The 25,596-nt window shown below is 42.7% G+C and overlaps 1 protein-coding gene across 1 annotated transcript in view; it reads left to right on the top strand.

Annotated features, from left to right (window-relative positions):
- Positions 1-23,514, top strand: part of RAB3C (RAB3C, member RAS oncogene family) — a gene marked incomplete at both ends in the record, with an annotated part of 83,940 nt that extends 60,426 nt beyond the window's left edge. Inside the window, 2 exons of the mRNA XM_083356310.1 lie at positions 21,671-21,795; positions 23,327-23,514. Coding sequence (XP_083212436.1) covers positions 21,671-21,795; positions 23,327-23,514 — 313 coding nt within the window. The remainder of the gene's footprint in view (positions 1-21,670; positions 21,796-23,326) is intronic.
- Between the last annotated feature and the right edge of the window lie 2,082 nt (positions 23,515-25,596).

Below are 25,596 nucleotides of genomic sequence, written 5' to 3'. Positions count from 1 at the left end.
TTGGTACAAAACAAGATGTGAAGCCATCATATTTTTCCCCCTGCATATATCTTATGTGGAAGTTGAGTAATTAGATAACTCCCAAGAGAAGAAGAAGGCACAAAATAATAATGAAAAGTTTGGTGTAAATGTCTTCCTTTCCGTAATATGCCATCTTAAAATCTTGTAACAACCTGGGGGGAGGGAGAAAGGCCAACATTCTGCATCATATTGTTATCTGATGAAGGATTCCAAGCTTGTTTCCAAGGTAACCAATCTCATCATTTAGCAGGCTCTGCCTTGGTTTTACCTGTTTCCAATGAATTTGATAGTTTCCATTCCCAGACTCTTGGAATTATTTTCTGCTTTCCTTTTTAAAAATAAAAATAAAAACACATTTCCTAAATTTACCTTTGCTATTTAAAAATAAAATCAAATGGAAATCAAGGTAATATTTAAACTATTCAGTGGCCACTAGCTTGTGATGGTAACTAACCTTTAAACAAATTGCTTTTCTAGGAAAAGTGGATTAATCTTGGCACTGTTCAAGGCTCTCTACTTTCTCTCTCCTAATAGTTTCCTTTGTTCTGCATTTAAATGGATGCTGGAGAAAACAAGTCAATTTTAAGGAGAATAATAAAATATTATCAATAAAGGATGAATGACATCCACTCGCAGAGACAATTGCAAGATGACAAAGACCAGTCACACAATCTTCTTGTTATTGTTAGTTTGCTTGCGCTCTGCTGATAAACAATGGCAAGGAATTGATACTCCTAACTTTTTTAAAAGTTAGGGACTAATGGAATGAACTCATTTTTAAAGCTCTATAGTCCTAACCAACCAAAATTGCTGAAAATCAATTTTTCCCATTTATTTGAGATGACAAAAAAACTACAGAGAAGATCTAAAATAGCTTTAACAACAACAAAATGGCATTTTACTCATACTGAAACATTTTAAAGAAAAGAAATAGTTAACTTGGCCTCATCTATGCCCATTGCCACTTGGCATCACCAGCCTGTCCAATGGGCTTTTATCCCTACTCTCAACACCAAACGCAAATAAGGAAATAAAATCAAATTACTGTATGTTCTCTTAAAGTAAAAGATGAGTTCCACTGTTCCCATGTTGAACAGAGCCTTCTGAGACAGCTGCTATAGGAAATTTGTTCAGCTACAAGCAGGAGGTGCTGACACCCAGGGCTTGGTAGTGATAGAGATAGAAATAGAGTTATAGGGTTGGAAGAGACTTTGGAGGTCTTCTAGTCCAACTACCTGCCCAAGACAGGAGTTTCAATGCCATCCTGAAAAAATCTTAAAATTTATCAGTGATGGAGCACACAAAACTCCAGAAGACAAGGGCTTCCATTCACTAATTGTTCTCACTGTCAAGAAAGTTTTCCTTAGTTTCAGGTTGGGTCTCCCTCTGACAAGTTTCAACCTATTGCTTCTTGTCCTGTCTTCTGGTGCTTTGGAGAATAAATCAACTCCCTTTTCCCTGTGATGGTCCTTCACGTATTGGAAGATGTTCCTAGCCATTCCTGGTACAGTTTAGCCTCCATTCCCATTATCACCGGTCAAAGAATGCCGACTGGTGGCCCCCAGGGGGAGGGCGTTCTCTGTGGGTGCACCGGATCTATGGAACCATCTTCCGGTCGAGCTCCGGATGGCGCCCGATCTCCGCTCCTTCCGGCGCGATCTTAAAACCCATCTCTTTAAACAAGCTGGCCTGGCCTGATGGGACGGGGCGGGATTTTTATAAATGAACTTCAATTTTTAATCTGTATTAATTTATTATGGGCATTGTTTAATCACGTTTTAACAGTTTTTAATTTTTGTATTTAGTTTTTATGTATTGCCCTGTTCACCGCCCTGAGTCCTCCGGGAGAAGGGCGGTATATAAATTAAATTAATAAATAAATAATAAATAAATCATCTTTGTTGCTCTTCTCTGCCATATTTCTAGAGTCTCAGAATTTTTTTTGGTGTTGTGGTGCCAAAACCGGACACAATATTCTTAGTGTGGTCTTACTAGTGCAATAACTTGTGATTTTGATGTTTAGCCCTCTGTTGATGCAGCCTAGGACAATAATCCATATGAAAAAAAAATCTTGGAATATAATTGATTGCAAGCTGTAGAATGTGGTCGCAGAAAAGGTAAATGCAGTTGTTGGTTACATCAACATAATTTCTGTCCATTAGGCATCGACATGATTTCCAAGTAATGGGAAGTGTTATTTCCAGAATTGTATTTCAGGCCTGTAAGAAACATATGAAGAAGGGCATTGAAGATGATCAGGGCACTGGAAACTATAAAGAGTGATTGAAATTGTTGAGTGTCTTTGGTCTTGACAAAAAGAAGACTGAGAGGGAATATATAGTAGCTGTAATTTTCAAATACCTGAAAGATTATTTCATAGAAGAAGGTCAAAGCTGTTCTCTTTCATTCCAGAATAATGGATGTAAACTACGGAAAAACAGATTCTGATTTAATGGGTTTTTTTTAAAAAAAAGAACCTAATTTCCTAACAGAGTAGTTAATAAAGTGGAATCAATTACCCAGAGAGGGTGGGTGGCCCTTGGCAATATTCCATGTTGCCAGCTGTGAGTATAGCTATCTTTCTACACAATAACCTGACAATAGTGTGAAGCTTAATTTACCCCAAACTCATTACTTCCAAATTTCCAATCAACAGCAATAGTGTAATAAAGCCTGCTTCATCACAGGGCTGAATTATTTTTGTATGAAGCAGATGGCTGCTCAATAAAATTGTGACCAGAACAATGTTCTGTGGATTAAACTAAGGCCACATCTATTTATCTTTACAGTACAAATCATCTGCAGTGAGAAGGTATTTAGTGGATATACTATTACCTTTTCTCTGCCAAACAAAGTATTTGGGAGGATGGCAGTATAATTTTAAAAATAATAATCATGAAGCAGACTTTAATTCAAAAGGTTTAGATGGGCATCTTTCAGTCTATCATTTCTGTGGCTACAATTCAAGGTTTTGAAGTTACCTACATGAATTACATACCCTCAGGTCATGCATCTCTAAATAGAAAACTATTTGTTACCCAGAGGTTCAAAGAATCCCCCTTTTTTAAAAAAAAATTATCTTTGATTGCTCCCAATGCTATATTCCTCTGTTTCCCACTGACTGACTGCCATATTGGAATCAAATATAGCCTATGAAAAAGAATCCTGCTTGATATCAAGCAAATAAAGAACCACTACTTAGATGCCACTATATATACAGTATTAAGGGGGAAAAATCCACCAAGGATTCTGGATTCATCTCTTCAGTTGATCTGTGATGGGCTGTCGGGGGCTGATAAAACAGATCTTTTCATGGGTAACAAATGGGGTTGCCTTGGCATCAGTGTGAGAATGTCACTCTGGTCAGCAAGATGGGCAGCATATAAATTTAATAAATAATAAAATGTAAAACATTACTGCATCATTATTTGTCCTCACTTCATATTGAAGTACAGTACACAAATTCCAAGAAATTATGATATACTGTTTTCTCCACTATAATGTCTCCTGTACAAAAGAAAAGAAAGATAAAAGAGGGACTTGCAGATTTCTTAGGAGGAGGTGCTGCTTGCTCGGTGAATTTAACTGTTTTTTTTTTAATCAGAGAGAAAAAAAACTTTTTGTAATACATAAACAGTGATTCTCTCATTTCCTTTGTTGTTTGCCTTCTTTCTTTTGCCTTTTTCAATTTCATTACTCTCTCTCTCTCTCTTTCCTTTCCATCCAGTTCAACTTCTCTCTCCTCTGATCCCAACTGCATCATGGCATTTTTCTTCTGTTATTTCTACTAGAAGGAGATAAGAATGCCCACACGTGTGCTATACATTTCTGTGTATGTGAATAGTTTGTGTATGAAAGGAAGCATGGTCAGTCTAGATAGATGGAAGATCTGTTAATTATATAAATAGGATACTTCAGTTTGCAGACAACAAATTTTAATCAATAGTGATTAATCTACTTACTTATTTATCCTGGTTATGTCCTTTTTGAGAGCCTGGCTTCTGGCAGACGTATCTACCCACATGTGAGCCATACAAACACATATGTTGCAGAGGAAGAGGTGTGGAGGAATGGTTTAAGTAGAACTGGCTTTTTACTTTCACAAGCAGTCATTGCCTGGGTTGTATATCTATATTTTCTAAGATTGTTTCTATCTACTATTCTCTTTGTGGGAATCATGTTTAACTTTTCTGATAAATACAATAAATTATGTTCACTTGAAAAAACATCTGACTAGAATTCTATAATTTAAACTGGAAAACTGACAGTTAGTATTGGCCAGTTGCCTTTAACCTCTCTACTTGCTATCTTCACAGCATGTTGAAGTTCAGCTCCCATAATTTATAGCCCTTGAGAAGGACACCAGGTAGGGGAAGTCTTGAGTAAAATATGCTTCTTAAACCCACTCCAAGATTTAGGTGCACTGAAGCATCATGAAGTGATCCAATTTAAGTGACTCAAAATAGGGTAACATTAGAAGTTGATGTCTGAATGGCACAGCAAGATTCTGAGGGGAAAGTAATATCTTTAGCTAGTAAAACAACTTGAGATGTTGCTGCCCCAACATTTGGCAAGAGCCTTGAGTTTTGCTTGTGTTGGACAACATTATAACAGCATCAGGCTGTTGCATTTCAGTTTCAGGCTCCAACAACTTACTAGTAGATTGCCAAGTTTGTGATGATGCATATTGGTCTGGATTGGAATATGGCTTTCCTGATGCCAGCTTAATTCTGACTTACAGTTGTTTTCATATGATATGAGAACTAGTCAATTTGCATTATTTATGATTCATACTTTCTTATCTTGCAGCATTATTGTTGCAATTTGTTTCTGACTAGAGATTATGATTATAAATATTGATTGGTGTTCCCTTAGAATTTATGTCTTTTAGGTAGTTTCTAATCTGTGCATACTAGCTCAGAATGGCCTGGCTTTTCCAATGCTTCCTTATCAAAAGCTTCATAAGGATCTACTATGAATTTATGCTACTCATTTGATTCTTTATTAATGAGAATTAATCATGGCTTGACTCAAACCCTCTACTTGAGAATTAAGTGGAAGTAATTCAAGGTTTTGTTTTCTCTGCCCATATAATATCATGAAATTTATTTCAGAAAATGGCAAGCGTAAATGTTGACAGGTGAAATGTAACCTTTTGCTTTTCATACAAATAAGGAAACTTACATAGTTATCTCTTTGGGACCCTGAATTTTGTAGTTTAATTTTTTCCACAAATTGGTTGTGTCCTTCCCAGGCCAAGATTTAGTTATTTTAAGTAAGATTTGCATGTAAATATTTATTTGACATAAAACCTTCTGTATCCTAGAGATTGTAGACAGATGACAGTGTTGTGCTTCAGGGTCAGCCTGTGGGTTCGGCAGTTGGGTCGGACGACTCAGAGGAGGAGGAGGGGGGTGTTGAAGACCTTGCTGAGAGGGTTGAAGACCTTGCTGAAGGGGTTGAAGATCTTGCTGATGAGAGCCCTCAGCCAGGCCCCTCCCACTTGGTCACCATGGAGACCCAGCTGTGTGAGCCTGACAGCGTGGATGAAGATGACCCACAGCTGGCCCTGTTCAAGGACGCCCGACGCAGGAGGCAGTCAATTAGGAGTAAACAGAGGAAGGCAATGGGGCTTCTCGGAAGGAGGCAGAGAGAAGCCACGCCCTGAACTCTATATAAGGGGAATGTCTGGGAGGGCTGTTTGCTGAAGGCAACTGCTCGGATATCATCTTGGATCACATATAAAATATATAATATAGTTAATGTATATACTGTATATAACAAACTTGCTTTATTTTAAAATATTTTTTAGAAAATCTTGTGGGGCTGTATTACTAGCTAGCTAAGGCTGAAGGCAGCCTGTGGGTCACAGATTGGACACACTTGCACTAACTGTACAGCTAGAACTGGCTACTGCTATTTTCTATTTTATGTGACATTTTCAAAAGACTTTTCTTTGAGGTTTTTCCTGCATTCTTTTTTTAAAGAATCCATTGTTCCTATGAGACAGATCAGTTCGAGCAGCCCTAAGATTGATTGCATACCAGAAGGCTGACAATTGGTAGTGTGCGTGGAGCAAAGGACGCAATGGATGCAATGGCACAACAAAGAATAGCAATAGAAATTTTTAAAAAGCTTAATGCTGTATTATAAAATATTGTTTCCTTCTTTGTAGCCAAGTCATTGTTTATTTTCAGTACCTAGCCTGCCTCGAGAGATGTCAGCAGGGAAATAGATGCACTTTTTTCTTTAAGTTAGCTGCTCGTTCTAATCTGCACACACTTAATTCATCCTGCTTTGCATGCTGCTCCATGCTGTCTTCTTCTTGCCATATAAGGACTCTGTGGCATCTTCCCGCAGCACCCTGCCTCTCTTGAAAACAGCCCAAAATGGCTTTGTTATCTTCCATTTCTATGCTTTAGGCCCCACTCTGATCTGGCTTGTATGTACCACAGCATCTGTTTCCTTCATTCATGCCTTCCTGCAGGTAAGTCAGATTCAGGTTATTCACTTCTTTCTGCATCTTCCGAGAGGATTCTCTTTATTCGATGCCCCTTCTATTGTTGCTGCTTCACCCCCACCCCACCCCTCTATTCCCAAACAAATAAAAGGAAGAGAATGAATAAACAATTATGTTTGGAATTTTTTTTTTAAAAAAAGTGATACATTTAATGGCAAAACAAAGCAAACGTGTCAATTGGAATTCTGTTTAAAATATTCTCCATATAGAACCCATAAGAGAATCCTCAAATGTCTCTTTTGCATCTTCTTTATTTTCCTTAACATGTTCTGGGAATTCACAGCAGAATGCTGTATGCAATATTTTTACTGTAAAAAGGAAGCAGTATGTTTGTCGCAGTTTGCATTATGATTCCAGCTATAGCTGGGCTCTGTGTATAACTCCACACATGGTTCAGTCACTGGGTATGTAGCTGCAGTATATGCAGGGATGATTCATGGCATTTCATTCAGAATATGCAATTTCTGTATAAGTTTTACCTGTGTTTATTTTATCTTTCAATTTTTTTATACTTGTATACTTTTATACTTTTTGTATACTTGTATACTAGATTTGGGTCACAGAAATAGAAGCCAAACAAAAAGGACAGGATAGTAGCATTGTGCTACTATCTCTGTTAAGGATTAGTGTGAGTGAACTGTTTTGTTGATGCCATGGTGTTGCGTCTTTTGTTCTACTTAGAATTGTCAGTGTTATGTACTGGGTTCGTTGCTTAATGACAAAGACGAGGCGAGTGAGTTCAGCAAAGATCATTGTTTATTGCTTGCAGGATCTGAACTGAGAAACAGGACTGCGAATGCAGCAATTTATATCCCGGCCTCTAGGCGGCAGCCAATAGATTTAAATCAACCTATTGCCACCCTAGAGGCAACCAACAGCAGCGCTGGAGACAGGTTGTCTGAGGAGCTGGGAGCTGTTAGCCAGCTTCCCTGCTCAAGCAACCTACCCACAAGGTGTTCCCTTAACAAAACAAGCCCAATACATTACACCCCTCCCCCCTAGAATGAACAAACATTATAGCAACAAAAGGAAAGTAATTACAGCAATACAGTTTACAAAAGGTATAATGATAGTGTGAGTTAACACGTTTCCATCCTAGCTAATACAGGTGATTCCTAGTTAGCAGCACAATAAAGGTACATACAACATTATAGCTTCATTATTTCAGGACAAAATCTTGAAGATAAGCAGGAGGTTTGTGAGTCCTTGTGGAATGCCTGGGGGACCCAGGCACTTCCTGGCCTACCAGCTTGCCCGCCAGGTTGAGTAGACAAGTGTCTCTCAGTTCAAGTGATTCAGGTTGGCTTGGCAATCTCTGGCTGGCCCTTCCAGGTTGGCCCACTCCAGAGTCAGTTTGTTCTGCAAAGTTAGCACAGTGGCTGTAGTACTCAGGTTGGCTTTCTCCGTCAGGGGACCCATGTTGCACTTCTAGGCTTTCCTCCCCTATAGCCCTCTCCCCAATGCTCTGGCTGTTTTGGCACTCAGAGTCTATGCATGGACCAGCCTAGCTACCAGTTTGTGGCCCAAGGCAAGGACCTGTGATGAAGTCCTCGCTTTGTGGCCGTTCTGGAAAACGCTTCCTAAGCTGATCGATATGGCGATAGACAACTCGCCCGCCCTCTAGGCCCACACCCCATCGCCCACTTGCAGCACCCTCGGGGCTTTTGGGCGAGAGGCCTCTGCTGCCACCCTGTTCTGAACCAGCCCTCTTCTAACAAACCCCTTATCAGAAAGAAGAGACTGGAGAGCGTCCAAGGCTAAAAGGCTTCTGCCAAGATTTAATTACGCAGTTAACAAAAACACTAGAGCTTGTCTTCTCAAGCGGAAAAGTTGCTTTCAGCAACCAGCCCCTCCCCAAACACTCCTTTTATAGAGAGCTCAGGGCGTGGTCTCCCTGTGCCTCCTCCCGAGGAGTCCCATAGCCTTTCTTTGTTTGTTCCTGCTCGACTGCCTCCTGCGTCGGGCGTCCTTGAACAGGGCCAGCTGTGGGTCATCATCCTCCGCACTCTCGGGCTCACGCAGCTGAGAAGAGGTCCCCGGCTGAGGACTCTGCAAAGCCTCCAAACCATCATCAGCCGGTTCGTCTCCCTCCTCCCCCTCATCTGAGTCCTCCGATACGTCGGAGCCGGCTGTCGGACCCACAGGCTGGCCCTGAGTCACAACACTATCCCGCACCGCAGGGCCCTTCCCCCGGGTCTGCCGCTCCGGATGCGGTCGGGATGGGAACTGTTCGTGAAAAGCAGTCACCAACGCAGGGGCATGAACGGCGGTCGCGTCTTCCCATGTGAAGTCCTCCGGCCCGTACCCTTTCCACTCGATCAGGTACTGGAAGCGACCTTTCAGCCAGCGGGAATCCCTGATGCTGGCGACCTCGTACTCGGGGGTGCTGCCTCCATCACGAGTTCCTGATGGGGGAGGTTCCGCTTGGCGAAGTGGACAGGCCGGTTGTTCGGGGACCAACAAGGACCGATGGAAGACGGGGTGCACGCGCAGGGAACGTGGCAGAGTTAAACGATAGGCGACCGGATTGATGACGGCCTCGACTGGGAACAGTCCAAGGTAACGGTGGTCCAGCTTCCTCGCCGGCCGAGTGGATGGTAGGTTCCTGGTGGACCGCCAGACCCGATCCCCCACCGATAGTGGAGGCGTATTCGGGCTTTCTGGACAGAGCATCCGCTCTCTGGTTGTGCCCGCTTGGTATGTACCGCACCCGGAAGTCAAACCTCGCAAAGAAGAGGGACCACCGGATCTGGCGTTGATTCAAATTCCGAGCGGTCTGCAGGCTTTCCAGATTCTTGTGGTCCGTCCGGACCTCGATCTGATGCCGCGCCCCCTCCAGATGATGCCTCCAAGCCTCGAACGCCGCCTTGATGGCCAGCAGCTCCTTCTCCCAGATGGTATAGTTGCGCTCCGAGGGGTTCAATTTCCGAGAGTGATACGCGCAAGGGAAAAGGGTACCGCTGGGCGTCGTCGCCTGGAGTAACACGGCCCCAATGGCAATGTCGGAGGCGTCCGCCTCCACGACAAACGGCCATTGCGGGTCGGGATGTTTCAAGATGGGCTCCTTCATGAAGGCGTCCTTCAAAGCCTGGAACGCCTGTTGTTCGGGGGCGTTCCACTGGAACCGAGTCTTCTTCTGCAGGAGCCGGGTGAGGGGGGCTGTCAAGGCAGCAAAGCCAGGGATGAATGTTCGATAGTAGTTGGCAAATCCAAGGAGTCGCTGAACGTCCTTCACGCGACGCGGGGGTTGCCAACTCTGCAATGACTCGACTTTACTCGGCTCCATGGCGATGCCCTCAGGAGAAATGCGGTGACCCAGGAAATCGATGGTCACCTGGTAGAACTGGCACTTCTCCAACTTGGCAAACAGCCGATGTTCCCGGAGGCGCTGCAGGACCTGACGGAGATGCTGATGATGCGCTTCACGCGACGGGGAGTAAATCAGGATGTCGTCCAGGTAAATCACGACAAACTGGTCCAACAGATCCCGAAAGATATCGTTCATAAAATGCTGAAACACAGCGGGGGCGTTGGTCAAGCCAAACGGCATCACCGTGTACTCGAAATGTCCATAGCGAGTACCAAACGCCGTCTTCCACTCATCACCCGGCCGAACCCTGACGAGGTTGTAAGCTCCACGCAGGTCCAGTTTCGTGAAGATCTTAGCCTCCCGGAGTCGGTCCAAGAGCTCGGGGATGAGGGGCAGCGGGTAGCGGTTACGCACCGTGATGGCGTTGAGTTTCCGGTAGTCACAGCAAAGCCGTAACTCGCCCGACTTCTTTTTGACGAAGAGCACGGGCGCAGACACTGGCGAGGACGAGGGCCGGATGAAACCACGAGCCAAATTCTTTGTCAGGAAGTCCCGCAATGCAGCCAACTCGGGCTCCGACATGGAGTACAAACGCCCCACTGGGAGAGGCGCATCAGGGACTAGGTCAATGGAGCAGTCGTAGGGCCTGTGCGGGGGTAATTGGTCCGCCTCTGACTCGCTGAACACGTCAGCAAAGTCGGACAGTTCGGGAGGCAAGGAAACCCCTGGGGAACCCTCCACCTGGCCGGCACAGATATGGCGGGTGTGGTCCACGCACTGCAAACTTGGGAAGGTGACCAAGTTCTGAGACCAATAGATCTGTGGATCATGCGCCCGGAGCCACGCCAGTCCCAAGACCACGGGGAAGTGCAGATCCGAAGTGACGTAGAACTGAATGGCCTCCACATGGGTACTGATGGCCATACACATGGGTTGCGTGGCGGCCGTAATAGGCCCGGACAGGAGCACTCGACCATCGATGGTCTCCACAAGCATGGGCGGATCCACTGGACACTGGGGAACAGCCCATTTGGCCACAAAGGCCGAATCCATAAAGTTAGTGGTAGCCCCAGAGTCAATTAAGGCATGGACCGGAATCCCCTCTGGCTTGCCAGGAAGGATCAGACGTGCCTCCAGAATCAAATGCCGTGGAGGTTCACAGGCACCGTCGGAACGGCGTCGCTCGGCGTGGTCGTTGTGGGTCGCCCGATCTTTCACACCGTCTAGATCGGGCTCGGGCCGTTTCCCGACAGCAAAGCAGGGGACTTTCTCGGGGCAGGCTTGATCACTGACGCCCGCTGACGCTTCTTCGGGCAAGAAGCAGCCAAATGTCCAGGGTCCCCACAGTAAAAACACAACCCCCCGATCGTCGTCTGTCCATTTCCGTCTCCGATAGACGGGACCTGGCGGCACCCAGCTCCATTGGCTCCTCCCTCTGGACTGGGGGCTCACGCACAACAGGAGCGGCAGGGGTCTGTGGGGTGGCACAGCGACTCTTTCGCTGCTGCAGCCGGGCATCGATCCGCAGACAAAGATGGATCAGCCCATTCAGGTCTGAGGGAATGTCCACGCGGGCCAGCTCATCCAACATCTCCTCCGACAAGCCATCCTGGAAGGCATCCACGAGCGCAGCCTCATTCCAGGCGGAATCCTGGCTAAGCAGCCGGAAATCGCTGATGTAGGCCTGTAGGGGGCGCTGACCCTGCCTCAAAGCTTTCAGGCGTCGGGTGGCCGTCTGCGCCTTAATTGGGTCCTCATACATGAGGCGCATATGGTCACAAAACCCCCCAAAGTTATCCAACAAAGGGCTAGGCTGTGCCAACAGAGGCGTGCCCCAACGAGCTGCATCTCCCGACAGAAGGCTCAACACGAAACCCACCTTATCTCGGTCAGTGGGGAAATCAGCTGCTCTCACGCTGATAAAAAGCTGGCATTGTCCCAGGAAGGCAGGAAACAGTTCTGGATTGCCAGCAAATTTATCCGGCATAGCTATCTGACATTTCCTCCTGGGTGGGGGTGCAGCATGTACCTGGGCTTGTAGTTGCCCCACTTGAGCTGCCAGCAAAGTGAGTTGCTGGGTGAGCTGAGCATTCTCGGCAAGAAGCTGCTCCATCGTAGTTGTAAGGGGTGGGAGGCTGAAAGCAAACTGTTCTGAACCAGCCCTCTTCTAACAAACCCCTTATCAGAAAGAAGAGACTGGAGAGCGTCCAAGGCTAAAAGGCTTCTGCCAAGATTTAATTACGCAGTTAACAAAAACACTAGAGCTTGTCTTCTCAAGCGGAAAAGTTGCTTTCAGCAACCAGCCCCTCCCCAAACACTCCTTTTATAGAGAGCTCAGGGCGTGGTCTCCCTGTGCCTCCTCCCGAGGAGTCCCATAGCCTTTCTTTGTTTGTTCCTGCTCGACTGCCTCCTGCGTCGGGCGTCCTTGAACAGGGCCAGCTGTGGGTCATCATCCTCCGCACTCTCGGGCTCACGCAGCTGAGAAGAGGTCCCCGGCTGAGGACTCTGCAAAGCCTCCAAACCATCATCAGCCGGTTCGTCTCCCTCCTCCCCCTCATCTGAGTCCTCCGATACGTCGGAGCCGGCTGTCGGACCCACAGGCTGGCCCTGAGTCACAACACACCCGGTCTGGGTGCAACCTGTCCAGTTTCGTGATTAGTCGCCTCCTCCAGCGCAGCTCTGCTGGGCTTTTCCCTGTAGCCGTGCATGGTGTGGAATGTTGGCAAAGCAAAAAGTTGGCTAGTCTGTGGTGCCAGTCCCCAGTCACTATACACCTCAGTGACTCTTTTGTGGTGCAAACGATATGTTTGGCTTGACCATTAGTAGATGGGTGAAACGAGACCGATGTCACATGCCTAATGAGGTTTGCTCTCAGGAATGCCTGAAATTCTGCCACAGTAAATTGGGCCCCATTATCGGACACTACGACGTCCGGAAGCCCGTGTGTGGCAAAGAGTTTCCTAAGCACCTGGATGGTCCTAGCAGTAGTCATGTTTGCAATTGGTATAACTTCCAGCCATTTAGAGTGGCTGTCGACCACTATAAGAAAGAGCTGTCCCTGAAAGGGCCCAGCGAAATCTATGTACAAATCTATGTATCCAATTTAAGTGACTCAAAATAGGGTAACATTAGAAGTTGATGTCTGAATGGCACAGCAAGATTCTGAGGGGAAAGTAATATCTTTAGCTAGTAAAACAACTTGAGATGTTGCTGCCCCAACATTTGGCAACAGCCCTGAGTTTTGCTTCTGTTGGACAACATTATAACAGCATCAGGCTGTTGCATTTCAGTTTCAGGCTCCAACAACTTACTAGTAGATTGCCAAGTTTGTGATGATGCATATTGGTCTGGATTGGAATATGGCTTTCCTGATGCCAGCTTAATTCTGACTTACAGTTGTTTTCATATGATATGAGAACTAGTCAATTTGCATTATTTATGATTCATACTTTCTTATCTTGCAGCACTATTGTTGCAATTTGTTACTGGCTAGTGATTATGATTATAAATATTGATTGGTGTTCCCTTAGAATTTATATCTTTTAGGTAGTTTCTAATCTGTGCATACTAGCTCAGAATGGCCTGGCTTTTCCAATGCTTCCTTATCAAAAGCTTCATAAGGATCTACTATGAATTTATGCTACTCATTTGATTCTTTATTAATGAGAATTAATCATGGCTTGACTCAAAACCTCTACTTGAGAATTAAGTGGAAGTAATTAAAGGTTTTGTTTTCTCTGCCCATATAGTATCATGAAATTTATTTCAGAAAATGGCAAGCATAAATGGTGCCACCCTGTAAGGATGCCAGGATGTGGTTTACTACTGGTACTGGGTATGCATGTTGTTTGAGTGCCTGGTTAATTGTGCATTTATAATTTGCGCAGATTCTGACCTCCCCATTGGCTTTTAGTGGTGTTACAATTGGGGTTTCCCACTCACCCCCATCTACTGGTTGCAAAATACCCTGTTCAACAAGTTTATCTAATTCAGTTTCTATTTTGTGTTTGAGGGCAAATGGGACCCTACGAGGCTTAACCCTGACTGGCACTACGTTCGGGTTTAGTTTGAATGCTATTGGTGGGCCCGTATATGTTGCCAGAGCTGAATCAAATACATCTGCGAATTCCTCGCATACTGTCACTAGACTCGTGACTTGTGTCCAGTTGATTCTGGTTACTTGGATGCCTAGCGCATCAAACCAATTGAGCCCAATTAGGCTCGTTCTCTGGCCCCCTACTATGACAACATCCAAGTGCTCTGAAAACCCCTTAAATTTAATGGCTAGTGTAGCTTCACCCTTGACTGTGACTCTGGCATTCTGAAAATCAGTTAGTACAATATCAGAAGGCCTCAGTTTGGCCCATCTCTTACTGCGACTACAAATGAAATTAAATGTTTCAAGGGAAATAATAGAAACAGCCTATGTCCAGCTCCATATTGCAGGGGACCCTTTGCAGCTCCACCTGAAGTCTATACTTAGGCTTAATCGGGCGGTGAGCCCCTGTACAACAAATGCTTCTGTGGCTGGAGCAGAAACCCATGCTGTGCTGTCCCGGGGCCCCGGTACCTCTCCTGGTTGAATCTTCCTACTAGCGACTTGACGGCTGGTCCCTTTGGTGACCTCTGCAGACAGACGCGATGTGGCCTGTCTTCCCGCAGGCCTGACACATGGCTGTCCAGAACCTACAGTCCAAGCATTGGTGGCGGCCGCCACAACCTGGACATCTAAGGAAGGGATCTGCCTTGTAAGTGGCCTCCTGTTGCTTGTTGCTGCAACGCTGTTGGTCGAGTTGTCTGCGTAACTTGTTGACTCCTGTGGCCTCTTTGGGGTCTTCTGTGTGTTCGGCATCCTCGTGGTGGACGTCTTCTTTGCGTTGTGTAGTTTTAGTGAACTGAATGGCTCGTATGGCCCCACCAGCAGCTTCATCTGCCATGACTTCCTTCTGTGCATCTGAAAATGATGGAATCTCTTCGGCAAAAAGCTTCTGCTGTAGCTCTCGGTTGTGGAGACCGCAGACAAGCCAGTCTTGTAGCCTCTCCTCGATGTCGGAGAACTGACACAGGCATGCAGCCTGCCTCAAGGCCGTGATGTACTCGGATGCGGTTTCACCCGGTTGCTGTATTCTTTGCTTGAAAGCATAGCGCCAAGCGATCACCGACAGCTTGGGCTGGAAATGTTCTCCAAGCTTCTTCTTCAAGTCCACGAAGGATTTGGACTCCAACGGCATTGGCGTGAACAGGTTCTCTGCTAAGTCGAACGTTGCTGGGCCGTACACACAGAGCAGCATGGTGGCCTTCAGTCCGTCCTTGGCGACCTGGTTCGCTCAAAGGTAGTTCTCAACCCTGGACAGGTACGAGGGCCACTCTTCTGGCTGCTTAATGTTGAATTCTCTCAGCTTTCCGACCTTGGCCATTTCTGTTGGTCTTCGTGGCTGGTGCTTGGCGTCTTCGAATCCTGCTCCTCTGTTGCCCAGGGACTGGTCCTCTGGGCACTTGGTCACTAGTGGGCTGTGCTAGCCAACTGTAGGGGGGGAATTGCTTTTCCTGCCAGGCGTGTGCTGTCTCTCCCCTAGTGACTTTCAGCTCTGTCGGAGAAGTAGGATCCCACCTTTGTCACCAGTGTTATGTACTGGGTTTGTTGCTTAAAGATGAAGACGAGGCGAGTGAGTTCAGCAAAGATCATTGTTTATTGCTTGCATGATCTGAACTGAGAAACAGGGCTGCGAATGCAGCAATTTATACCCTGGCCTCTAGGTGGCAGCCAATAGGTTTAAAGTGACCTATTGCCACCCTAGAGGCAACCAATAGTGGCACTGGAGACAGGTTGTCTGAGGAGCTGGGAGCCGTTAGCCAGCTTCGTTGCTCAAGCAACCTTCCCACATGGTGTTCCCTTAACAAAACAAGCCCAATACATTACAGTCAGGTCTACAGATTCTCAATTCAGGGGTCACATCTGGGAATGGAAGACTTTAACTGCCAATGTGATTTAAAAATCAAAAGCATCCAGAGTGATGTGCAGCTTAACCCTCCTTTTTCACACATATTAAAAAGTTACTTCTTCCCCATGTCTGAGAATTCACCTGTTGGTCATTCAAGCTGCTGGCCTGAAGGAGAAAGACAGAACAGGTAACAGAATAAAGTACATGAAAGAACTAGTACTGAAAAAAGGGGCCACTAAAAAAAGAGGAGGGGGGATGGGACATTGAGCCTTGGGATAAAATAATGTTCACATCTTGATTTTCTGGTTTCTTGCCCCAAGATTAAATTGTTTTCCAAAAGTCCTCAAAAAAATTAATATTCAAGCTATGTGCAAATATCCAGTGAATCCAGTGAGACACAGTTTAGCCTGGATTGTATTCAGTCTGCCATGGTTATTTAGAAAGCTTCATAGCCGGGCCTCCAGAACTATCCTTTCATGCACAGTAACATATGTGGTGTATGTGGGAAATGCTGATGTGATAGATCAATAGTATACAAATGGGTATAGATCTGAAAGAAAATCTGCATCTCTCTTGCTTTTTCCCATTCTCTTGGTTCAAAATAATGTTTTATTCAGGATTGGCCTTACCATGAGGCAAAGCCAATTTGACTAGAGGTGGTCTATGTGTATGTGGAGGGGGAATAGAAGGGGAGAGACTCCACGAGGACCCAGTGTGTAGAAATTGGTTCTGGTTCTGGTGTGTATGTATTTTGATTGCTCTAGATGCACAGAAATTGTGGAGTGCCATGTTGGAGGGAAGAGACCCCAAAAGATGTAACAGGAAGACAGGAGAGTAGGTGAATGAGTGTAAGAGAACAATGTTTAACCATTATACTGTTTTTACATAATTGTGTTTTGTATTTTGGGATATTGTTTACTAGGTTTTTCTTACACAGTCAAGAATAAAAAAGGTAAAAGGTTCACCCCCGCACATGCATACTAGTCGTTTCCGACTCTAGGGGCCGGTGCTCATCTCCGTTTCAAAGCCGAAGAGCCAGCGCTTGTCCGAGGACATCTCCGTGGTCATGTGGCCGGCATGACTAGACGCCAAAGGCGCACGGAACGCTGTTACCTTCCCACCGCAGTGGTCCCTATTTTTCTACTTGCATTTTTATGTGTTTTTGAACTGCTATGTTGGCAGAAGCTGGGACGAGTAACAGGCGCTCACTCTGTTACACGGCACTCGGGATTCGACCCGCCAAACTGCCGACCTTCCGATCAACAAGCTCAGCGTCCTAACCCACAAGAATAGTGCAGGTGTAATCACTGTATTCTATTACTTTTACATGCAACATGTACACAGCATTTACTTAATCAATCAAGATGTTTCATATAAATGAATATGGTGGATTAGGGTCCTTTTGCAAGCAAACTTAAGTTTCCACAAAATGTCTCCTGAATTCTGGATCTTTAATTAGTATTATATTCAATTCCATTATCTTGTGACAACTTATGCTGCCTAATTTGTCATTACTGTAGAGACAGCATTTCAAAGTAGACTAAGAAAGAAGCAAAGTTTTTGAAGGCAAGCCTAGATATTACGTGCAGGGGATTGAAACATTACTCTTTTTGTGGTGCCAAATAACGTTTGAAAATATTTCTTTGGGAACTCTTTGACGAGATCCAGAAAATAAATTATGCTGAAGCCGCAGACAGCAGAACTAATTGGAGTCTGCTTAGTATTTGTCTCTTTCAGATCAAAATTCTTCTGAACAATTATATTTATGGGAAAGGAAGGAAGGAAGGAAGGAAGGAAGGAAGGAAGGAAGGAAGGAAGGAAGGAAGGAAGGAAGGAAGGAAGGAAGGAAGGAAGGAAGGAAGGAAGGATCAATGAATATTTGCCAATCATATCTACCAAAGAAGGTCATGGGAGAAAATTGGCATCTGTGTCACTGATCCTAAATGTACCATTTATAAAACCATGTTCAGTCAGTTAAATTTATAGGCAGAATAATAAAACTGAACTGGAAAACGTAAAACATAAAAACACTTCACATTTTATTATATTTGCAAGTGGTCTTTCATGAACATTACAGAATATAGAATACAGAATAACAGAGTTGGAAGGGATATTGGAGGTCTTGTAATCCAACCCTCTGCCCAAGCAGGAGACCCTATACCCAGTGGTGGGATTCAGCTGGTTCACACCACTTCGGCAGAACCAGTAGCTAATTTTTTGTTGCCCAGGCCCAGAACAGACTTCCAAAAGCGGCATCCACACAGAGAACTGATTGTTTACATCTTTGAATCCCACCACTGCCTACACCGTTCCAGATAAATGGCTATCCAATCTCTTCTTAAAACCCTCCAGTGTTGGAGCACCTACAGCTTCTGAAGGCAAGCTGTTCCACTGATTAATTTTCACTGTCAGGAAATTTCTCTTTAGTTCTAAATTGGCTCTCTATTTGATAAGTTTCCATCAGTTACATCTTGTCTTGCCCTCAAATGCTTTGGAGAATAGATTGTCCCTCTCTTTGTGAGGGACTTTTAAATATTGGAAGTCTGCTATCATGTTACCTCTATCCTTTCTCTTTGGTAGATTAGACATACCTGGTTCCTGCAACATTCATTATATGCTTTAGCTTCCAGACCCCTAGTCATCATTGTTGCTCTTCTCTGCAATCCATGAACTAAAAAATTCACAGCTGGACATACCATACACCCTTGTGCCTGAATACAAAATCTGTATTAGCATGGTGACAAATGTTAGATCATTTTCATGTGCCCCCTCCCCCTTTATGACACTGGACAGCCTAACTAGAACATGAGTTTACAATTGTATATGTATCATGAAATACTATTTGTCTTTTCTAACTGGGGTATGCATTTGTTTATATTTAAGGAAAGAAAAAAAGTTATATAGATGGGGAAGATCAAAGAGAAGTTCATTGAGTTCCCAAGTACACTTCCCAAATGCAGATATGATTGGAAATGCTGAAATTAAATTTTTCAGTTCAGAAGTTGAAAAGGTCTAATAGTAAAAAGCACATTATTTTAGGGGAAATCACTTGCAAAAATGTACGTACGGTATAAAAGCAACATATTCAATAAAGTAATTGTAAAGGACTTTAACTAAAAAAAAACTTGGGAGAAGGAAGGCACTTCATTTACAACCAGAGGCTAGAGATTGTGTCCCTGCAATGTCCCAAATTCTTTTTGACCTGAGCAATGCTCTGTTGTTGTGGTGATCTGGCACTGACATGGCACTCTCACGGCCAGAGGAAGGCAGAAAAACAATGAAGGTCCTAAGCTATTGATTTTGGCTGGCCAGGTGTTGATTTAAATGTTTTTGAATGAATGAATGAATGAATGAATGAATGAATGAATGAATGAATGAATGAATGAATGAATGAATGAATCTGTATGAGAAACTTAACCCAGCACTTGAGAATTCGGTCTAAATACTCAAGTCCAACCCCTTACCTCTAAGCAACCCCCCTCTCCCTCAATGTTGGTAGAGGCAGAATTGTTTTGCAAGAATGGAGAAAGGACTTTGCTAGTCACTAACCATTTTATTACCAGCTTGCGTGGCATAACACAAACATCTCAGAGTCCTGTAGGATTGGAAAAGCATATAATTTTAGAAAAATATGTGAAATAAGTAATTTTTCAACATAGTTGGCCATAGTCATGTATGGGTATTTAGAGATGGCTTGGGATTCTTTTTAGTGGGATGTCCATCTTCAGACTGGTCCACAGAGATTCACCCACATGCATGCATATATGAATCTGTTCTTCATAAAATGTACTTTTCATATTCATTTGATCTGTTCATAATAAAATGTCTTCGTCTGGTAAGAGTTTTGCATGTGACCTAGTATAAACAGAACTAATTTGAAACAGGAGATGTCCTAATCTAATTTTCTTGGAACATCACTTCATGCTGGAAAAAAACACAGCCAGTAATAATAATTATTATTATTATCACAGTTTCCTAATCAACAAAGGGAGATGTTTGATATGGTATTATCGCACACAATTTAATTTTGATTTTTGATTTTTGTTTTGAATGTTCATTCCAGATAAGGAACATTTGTACATTAGAATCACAAAGAAAATCAAGAGCACTGAACAATCCAAAAGTTACAAACCAACCAGTGATATAGAAGCTAATACTCTGAACAAATCTATTCCTCTAGTTTCTCAGAAAATTAGATCTCTGAAAAATATTTCTATTTTCACCTCATTCTTATTCATTTAGAAAGTTTTTATGGCCGGTCTGAAGTTATGCTGTTGTTACAAACATGCAGAGGAGGCAATGATATGTTATTCTTTTCTTTTTCTATTATACTTCCTTCCATTTCTTTGCAGTGTCTCTGGTTGCCTATACAGGTAATCCTCAACTCATGACCACAACTGAGCCCAAAATTTATGTTGCTAAGTGAGAAATTTGTTAAGTAGTATTTGCCCCATTTTGTGATTTTTCTTACCATATTTGTTAAGTGAATCACTGCAGTTATTTAGTAACACATTTGTTAAGTGAAACTGGCTTCCCCATTGACTTTGCTTGTCAGAAGGTTGCAAAAGATGATCACATGACCCGGGGACACTGCAGCCATCATAAATGTGACCAGTTGTCAAGTATCCAAATGTAAATCAGGTGACCATGGGGATGCTACAACGGTCATAAGTGTGAAAAATGGTCATTTTTTCAGAGCTGTTGTAACTTTGAATGGTCACTAAATGAACTGTTGTAAGTCGAGAACTACCCTTACTCCTCATCTGAAAAAGGGCCACGTGAGGAGTTATTTCATAATGTTTTCCCTTGAAATTTAATCATAACATAAGAAACCAGAGAGATTGAAGACCTTTGAGAGATGATTGTACAATGAAAGACTGGACACTCAACCCTCCCCACTACATCCAATCATGATAGTATTTCAGTATTTTTTTTTCTTTGAAAAATAGTGCGAAATCAATACATATTTTTCCAAGAGGTTGAATGAGATAATTTGAGAAAAGAACTGAAGAAATATTTGGTGCAGTAAGCCACCAGAGAAGTTTGTAAAATTAGCACTGATAATATTTTTTTATCTATCTGTATGCTTATAACTCATAGAATTTAGTATTCATCCATTTCTAACCCTCCTGTTGATAGAAGAAGCTTGAGATTGTGATGTGGGGCATCTAAACCAGGGTGGAACAGTTCAGACAATGGGAATGTAACTTAACCACCCAACCTTCCTGAGAGATAAAGAGGACATTTGGTGATATGGTGACAACTTTAGCAAAGACAAGAAGAACATTTTTGGAACAGATAGCTTTTGTTGGGAATGAGAATAGGAGATTCCTGGGAAGCAAATCCCTGCTGAACTTTGGCCATTTTGCATCATATATTCATAAAATTTTTGGGTGACACAAAACTGGGGAGTAGGGATTGCTAACACCCCAGAAGGTAGACTCAAGACTTTAAAAGATCTTGATAGAGTTGGACATTGGGTCATATGCAACTAAACCTTGTTCAGGAGTGAAAAATGGAGGGTTAGGCACTTAGGCAGAATCAGTGGGTGAGAGCTTCACACAGGGACATCCAAACTTGCAATAATAGCACTTAGCAATAGCATTTAGACTTATATGCCACTTCATAGTGCTTTACAGCCCTCTCTAAGCAGTTTACAGAATCAGCATATTGCCCCCAGCAATCTGGGTCCTCATTTTACCGACCTCAGAAGGATGGAAGGCTGAGTCAACCTTGAGCCAATGAGACTCAAACCACCGAACTGCTGGCAGTTGGCAGTCAGCAGAAGTAGCCTGCTGTACTGTATAAAGGTAAGATCAGTTTTGTAAACTTGCTGATCCATTGATGGATTTGTTTTCTTTCTCTGTTTTTCATAAGGTCTACCCAAATAAAAACGTACTCTTGGGACAATGCCCAGGTTATTTTGGTCGGCAATAAATGTGACATGGAAGAGGAACGTGTAATCTCTGCTGACAGAGGCAAACATTTAGCAGAGCAACTGGGTAAGAAAAGTCCTGACAGCAGGGAATTCTATAACCATTGTGGAGAAGGTTTGCCCATCCTTCTCCTCCATACTTGTCTGGATAGAACTTCTGGAAAGGGTTTATACATTTATAATGTAATGTGCCTAGTTCTCTTGATAGCCAAAGAAAATAAACTAAAAAAAAATATGGCTGTCAAAATAGATCAAACAGAATCTTCCAATATATATCAAACTAGTTATATGAGATTGAAATGATTTCGACCTTCTATGCCATCCTGTGCTATTTTTTAAAAAGTAATACAGTGTGTAATAAAGATGCCAGATAAAGAGATATGGAATGTCTGGGGGAAAATTCCATATAGTTGGCTGCAGGAGTATTTGGAGTATTTTCTCCTCCCATAAATAGTTGTCTAGTACTTAACCTTCATCAGAAGAACTGAATCCCATTCAACAAGTATACTAGAGGAAGCTTCTCAGTGTAGATTTGTATTCTTCATCTAATGGAGGATTGATAGCAGAAGTGGTGGAACTTTTGTTCTTGTCCCCATTTTTCCCAGTGGATTCTAATTACTGAGGAGGTCATAATGCCCGAATGCTACCTCTTGCCCCTATTCTGGCCAATTTCTATTTAACAAAAGAGCTTTGACATCTATCTATATTTCCTTGCAAGAAAGGGAGGTTTTGAAAATGGTGTTGATCTGCCCACTCCTCAAGACCTTTATCCTAGGTTCATTGAATATGAATAACTCCCATTCTATCTCCACCTCCCCTTCTTGGAAGGGTAACAGAGAAACTGATGTGGCTGCAGTTACTGCAAGCTTTGGTGGCTACAGTTGATTTTAACTACCGAGAATCTAGTTGGAGTGAAGAGGTGCACATATATAATATAGTACATACAAGGAGACTTTGTTTAGCGACTGTTTGCAGTTACATTGGTGATGAAAAAGTAACTTTATGACCAGTCCTTGACTTTATAAACTTTGCAGACCTGTAAAGCAAAAGACATCTGAAGTAAGATCACAAGCATTAGAGTCCTCAGATAGGGATTTTTATATATATAAAAAAAGAATTTTTGGCGATACTATGTGACTACACCTGATTTTACAACTATTTTTATGACAGTTATTAAATTAATTATGACATTAAATAAATCCAGCTTCCCCAATGGGCATTTTTTGCCAGAAAAACTGTCAATAAACGTCACAAATTGTAATTATGTGATAGCAGGATCCTCTAACCGATCATAAATTTGGTCTGGTTGACAAATGCCCTAATTACAATCATGTATTTGCAGGGGTGATGGGACAGTGTGCAATGGTTGTAAGTGCAAATACAGCTAGTAATTCATTTTTTTTCTGAGGCCATTGTAACTTTGGACCATTGTTTAATAAATACTGTAAGTGGAGGACTAGCTGTATATTACATTTACCTTTCTCATTTCCTTAGTTCTTTCACTTCCATTACTGTTTTCAGATTCAATCTATAAACCTTACTCAAAAGAGAGGGGATTAATGTTTGATGATATCAGTGTTTTTGGTCTGTTTCACTAGGTTTTGAGTTCTTTGAGACGAGTGCCAAGGACAACATCAATGTCAAGCAGACTTTTGAACAGCTTGTGGATATCATCTGCGACAAAATGTCTGAAAGTCTGGAGACAGATCCTGCAATTGCTGCTGGTAAACAGAACACAAGACTAAAGGACACCCCTCCACCACAACAACCCAACTGTGGCTGTTAATAACATCATTGTCAACCAAGGCAACTCCAGTGTGTTCTTTGGCCAACAGAGTATTTACATAGGTCTATATGCCTTTATTTATAATGTCTTACTGGTTCATTTCAGAGGAACATACCTCTTCTTTAATGTCCACTCCTGGTAAAATATGTATTCAGAGTTACAAATGTGTAAAGAAAGGACACTCTAATTTCTCTGCATTTGGCCTCAACACTTAGATGGCTGCTTGTCTTCTCTGCTATTTTTTTCCTTTTCTTCCTTCTAAATCTATCGCTGCCTCAGATGGTGCTTTGATGACCTCAGTCACAAATTCTGTCTGGTTTTTATTCTTCCATCATCCATTTTTAGTTATTGCTATTTATTCCAGGGCAATGACCAAGTAGTTCAGAAATATGACTTCTATTATTCAGCATTCTGGATCAACGTAAAAACTGCTGAAGTGTCACAATGCAATTCTGCAATTGCAACCATAAGTAGTCCCCAACTTATAATGACCAGCAAATTGTGACCAGCAAATGCTAAGTGATGCAGTCGTTAAGGGAGTTGTGCCTGATTTTATTAACCTTTTCCCCACAGTCATGAAGTGTGTCATGTGGTCATTAAGTGACTCTGGCTTTTCCCATTGTTTTTGCTTATTGGAAGCCCTCTGGGAAAGCCACAAATGGTGATTAGGTGATCGTGGGAAACTACAACCATCATAAACACATGCCGGTTGCCAAGTGCCTGAATTTTGATCACCTGACTGCAAGGACACTGAGACAGTTGTATGTGCAAAGACCTGTTCTGAATGGTCATTAAACAAATGGTTGTAAGTTGAGGCTTACCTGTATATTATTTAGATAACTTGCCAGAAGATGAGTGGCACCATGTGGCAGGGATCTGGCACTTTTAGACAAATCATATGGTGTCCCTAAATATTTACAGGCAAGCCAGGCTCTCATTTTCATTATAAGTGAGGTGTCCTACTCAGAGCCAAGTTTCACAAGTTCAGCCATAGGCTTTGCAAAAACCTGCTGCCTGCCTACTTCTGACTGGATTTTTTTGATCATCAGCACTGTTTGGCAAGGTCCCATTCATCATTAGACCAGAACTTGTCCATACAGTCATTCTAAAGCCTTAGATACAACACCCAGGGTCCCTCCCAAAGTTTCCATCATATTGACTCTTAATGTGACTTAATTAGAAAATTATTAAATATTGTACATCTAGGACAATTGCATTGCTTGCATATGATTTTCATATATTATTTTCTTTCATTATCATTTTCTACATTTTCATTTTCATTCATTTAAAATGTTAGATTTTAATTTTTGTTCTAGTTGCCATTTCTTTGCTCTGCTCCACCAATTCACTGCAGTTCACCATGGATACCCAGGTAAAGTGGACTCATAACCAGACACTATTGCACAGTCCTTATTTAGATCAAATTTATGCAACTTTAACTCAGTTTCATTAAGAAAAACCAATATATATTCTGTACTGATCACATGGAGAGGATTTTTAAGAAAGATAGACAGATTGAAGGAGGTCTGTATGAAGCAGAATAAATCCTGTTTAAATTGTTAATGACATTCAGAAAATTGATCCAATTTTATTCCAATACTCAATCTAATAAATTAGATTTATTCAAGTTAAATTTTGGAAACCATTTGGAGAAAGTTTCCAAATCATGTGAAAAGATTTAGAGAATTCCAATCTGAATCAAGTAGAACTGATTATCCTGTTTCATTTGGAAAACAAGTTTAATTTAGATGTCCATACATGAATAATAAAATGCAACATGTTATTTTCCCCCATAGTACCTCTTCTCATTAGAGAAAAGGAGAAAGCAAGATTCTAACTGCAGATATTTGGATTCTTACAGCATCTAAGGAGACTGCAAAAAAGCTTGTGAGATTTTAGTATTCCTGCATATTATCTCAGGGGATTTGATTTGGAGCATTTTTTAAAAAAAAAACCCCAATTAAAAATAGGGATTTATGCTATCATATGAAATGCACAATGGTGCCTGACATCTAGAAAGCAGGTGCTGCCCCCTACTTGCACTATATAAAATATTTTAAGATTTCCAATACAGTTTGTACG

The sequence above is a fragment of the Vipera ursinii genome, assembly GCF_947247035.1.
Source record: "Vipera ursinii genome assembly, chromosome: 2".
Taxonomy (NCBI): Eukaryota; Metazoa; Chordata; class Lepidosauria; order Squamata; family Viperidae; genus Vipera; species Vipera ursinii.
The sequence above is the reverse complement of the archived record's forward strand: the minus strand, read 5'-3'. Positions and strand labels throughout refer to the sequence as shown.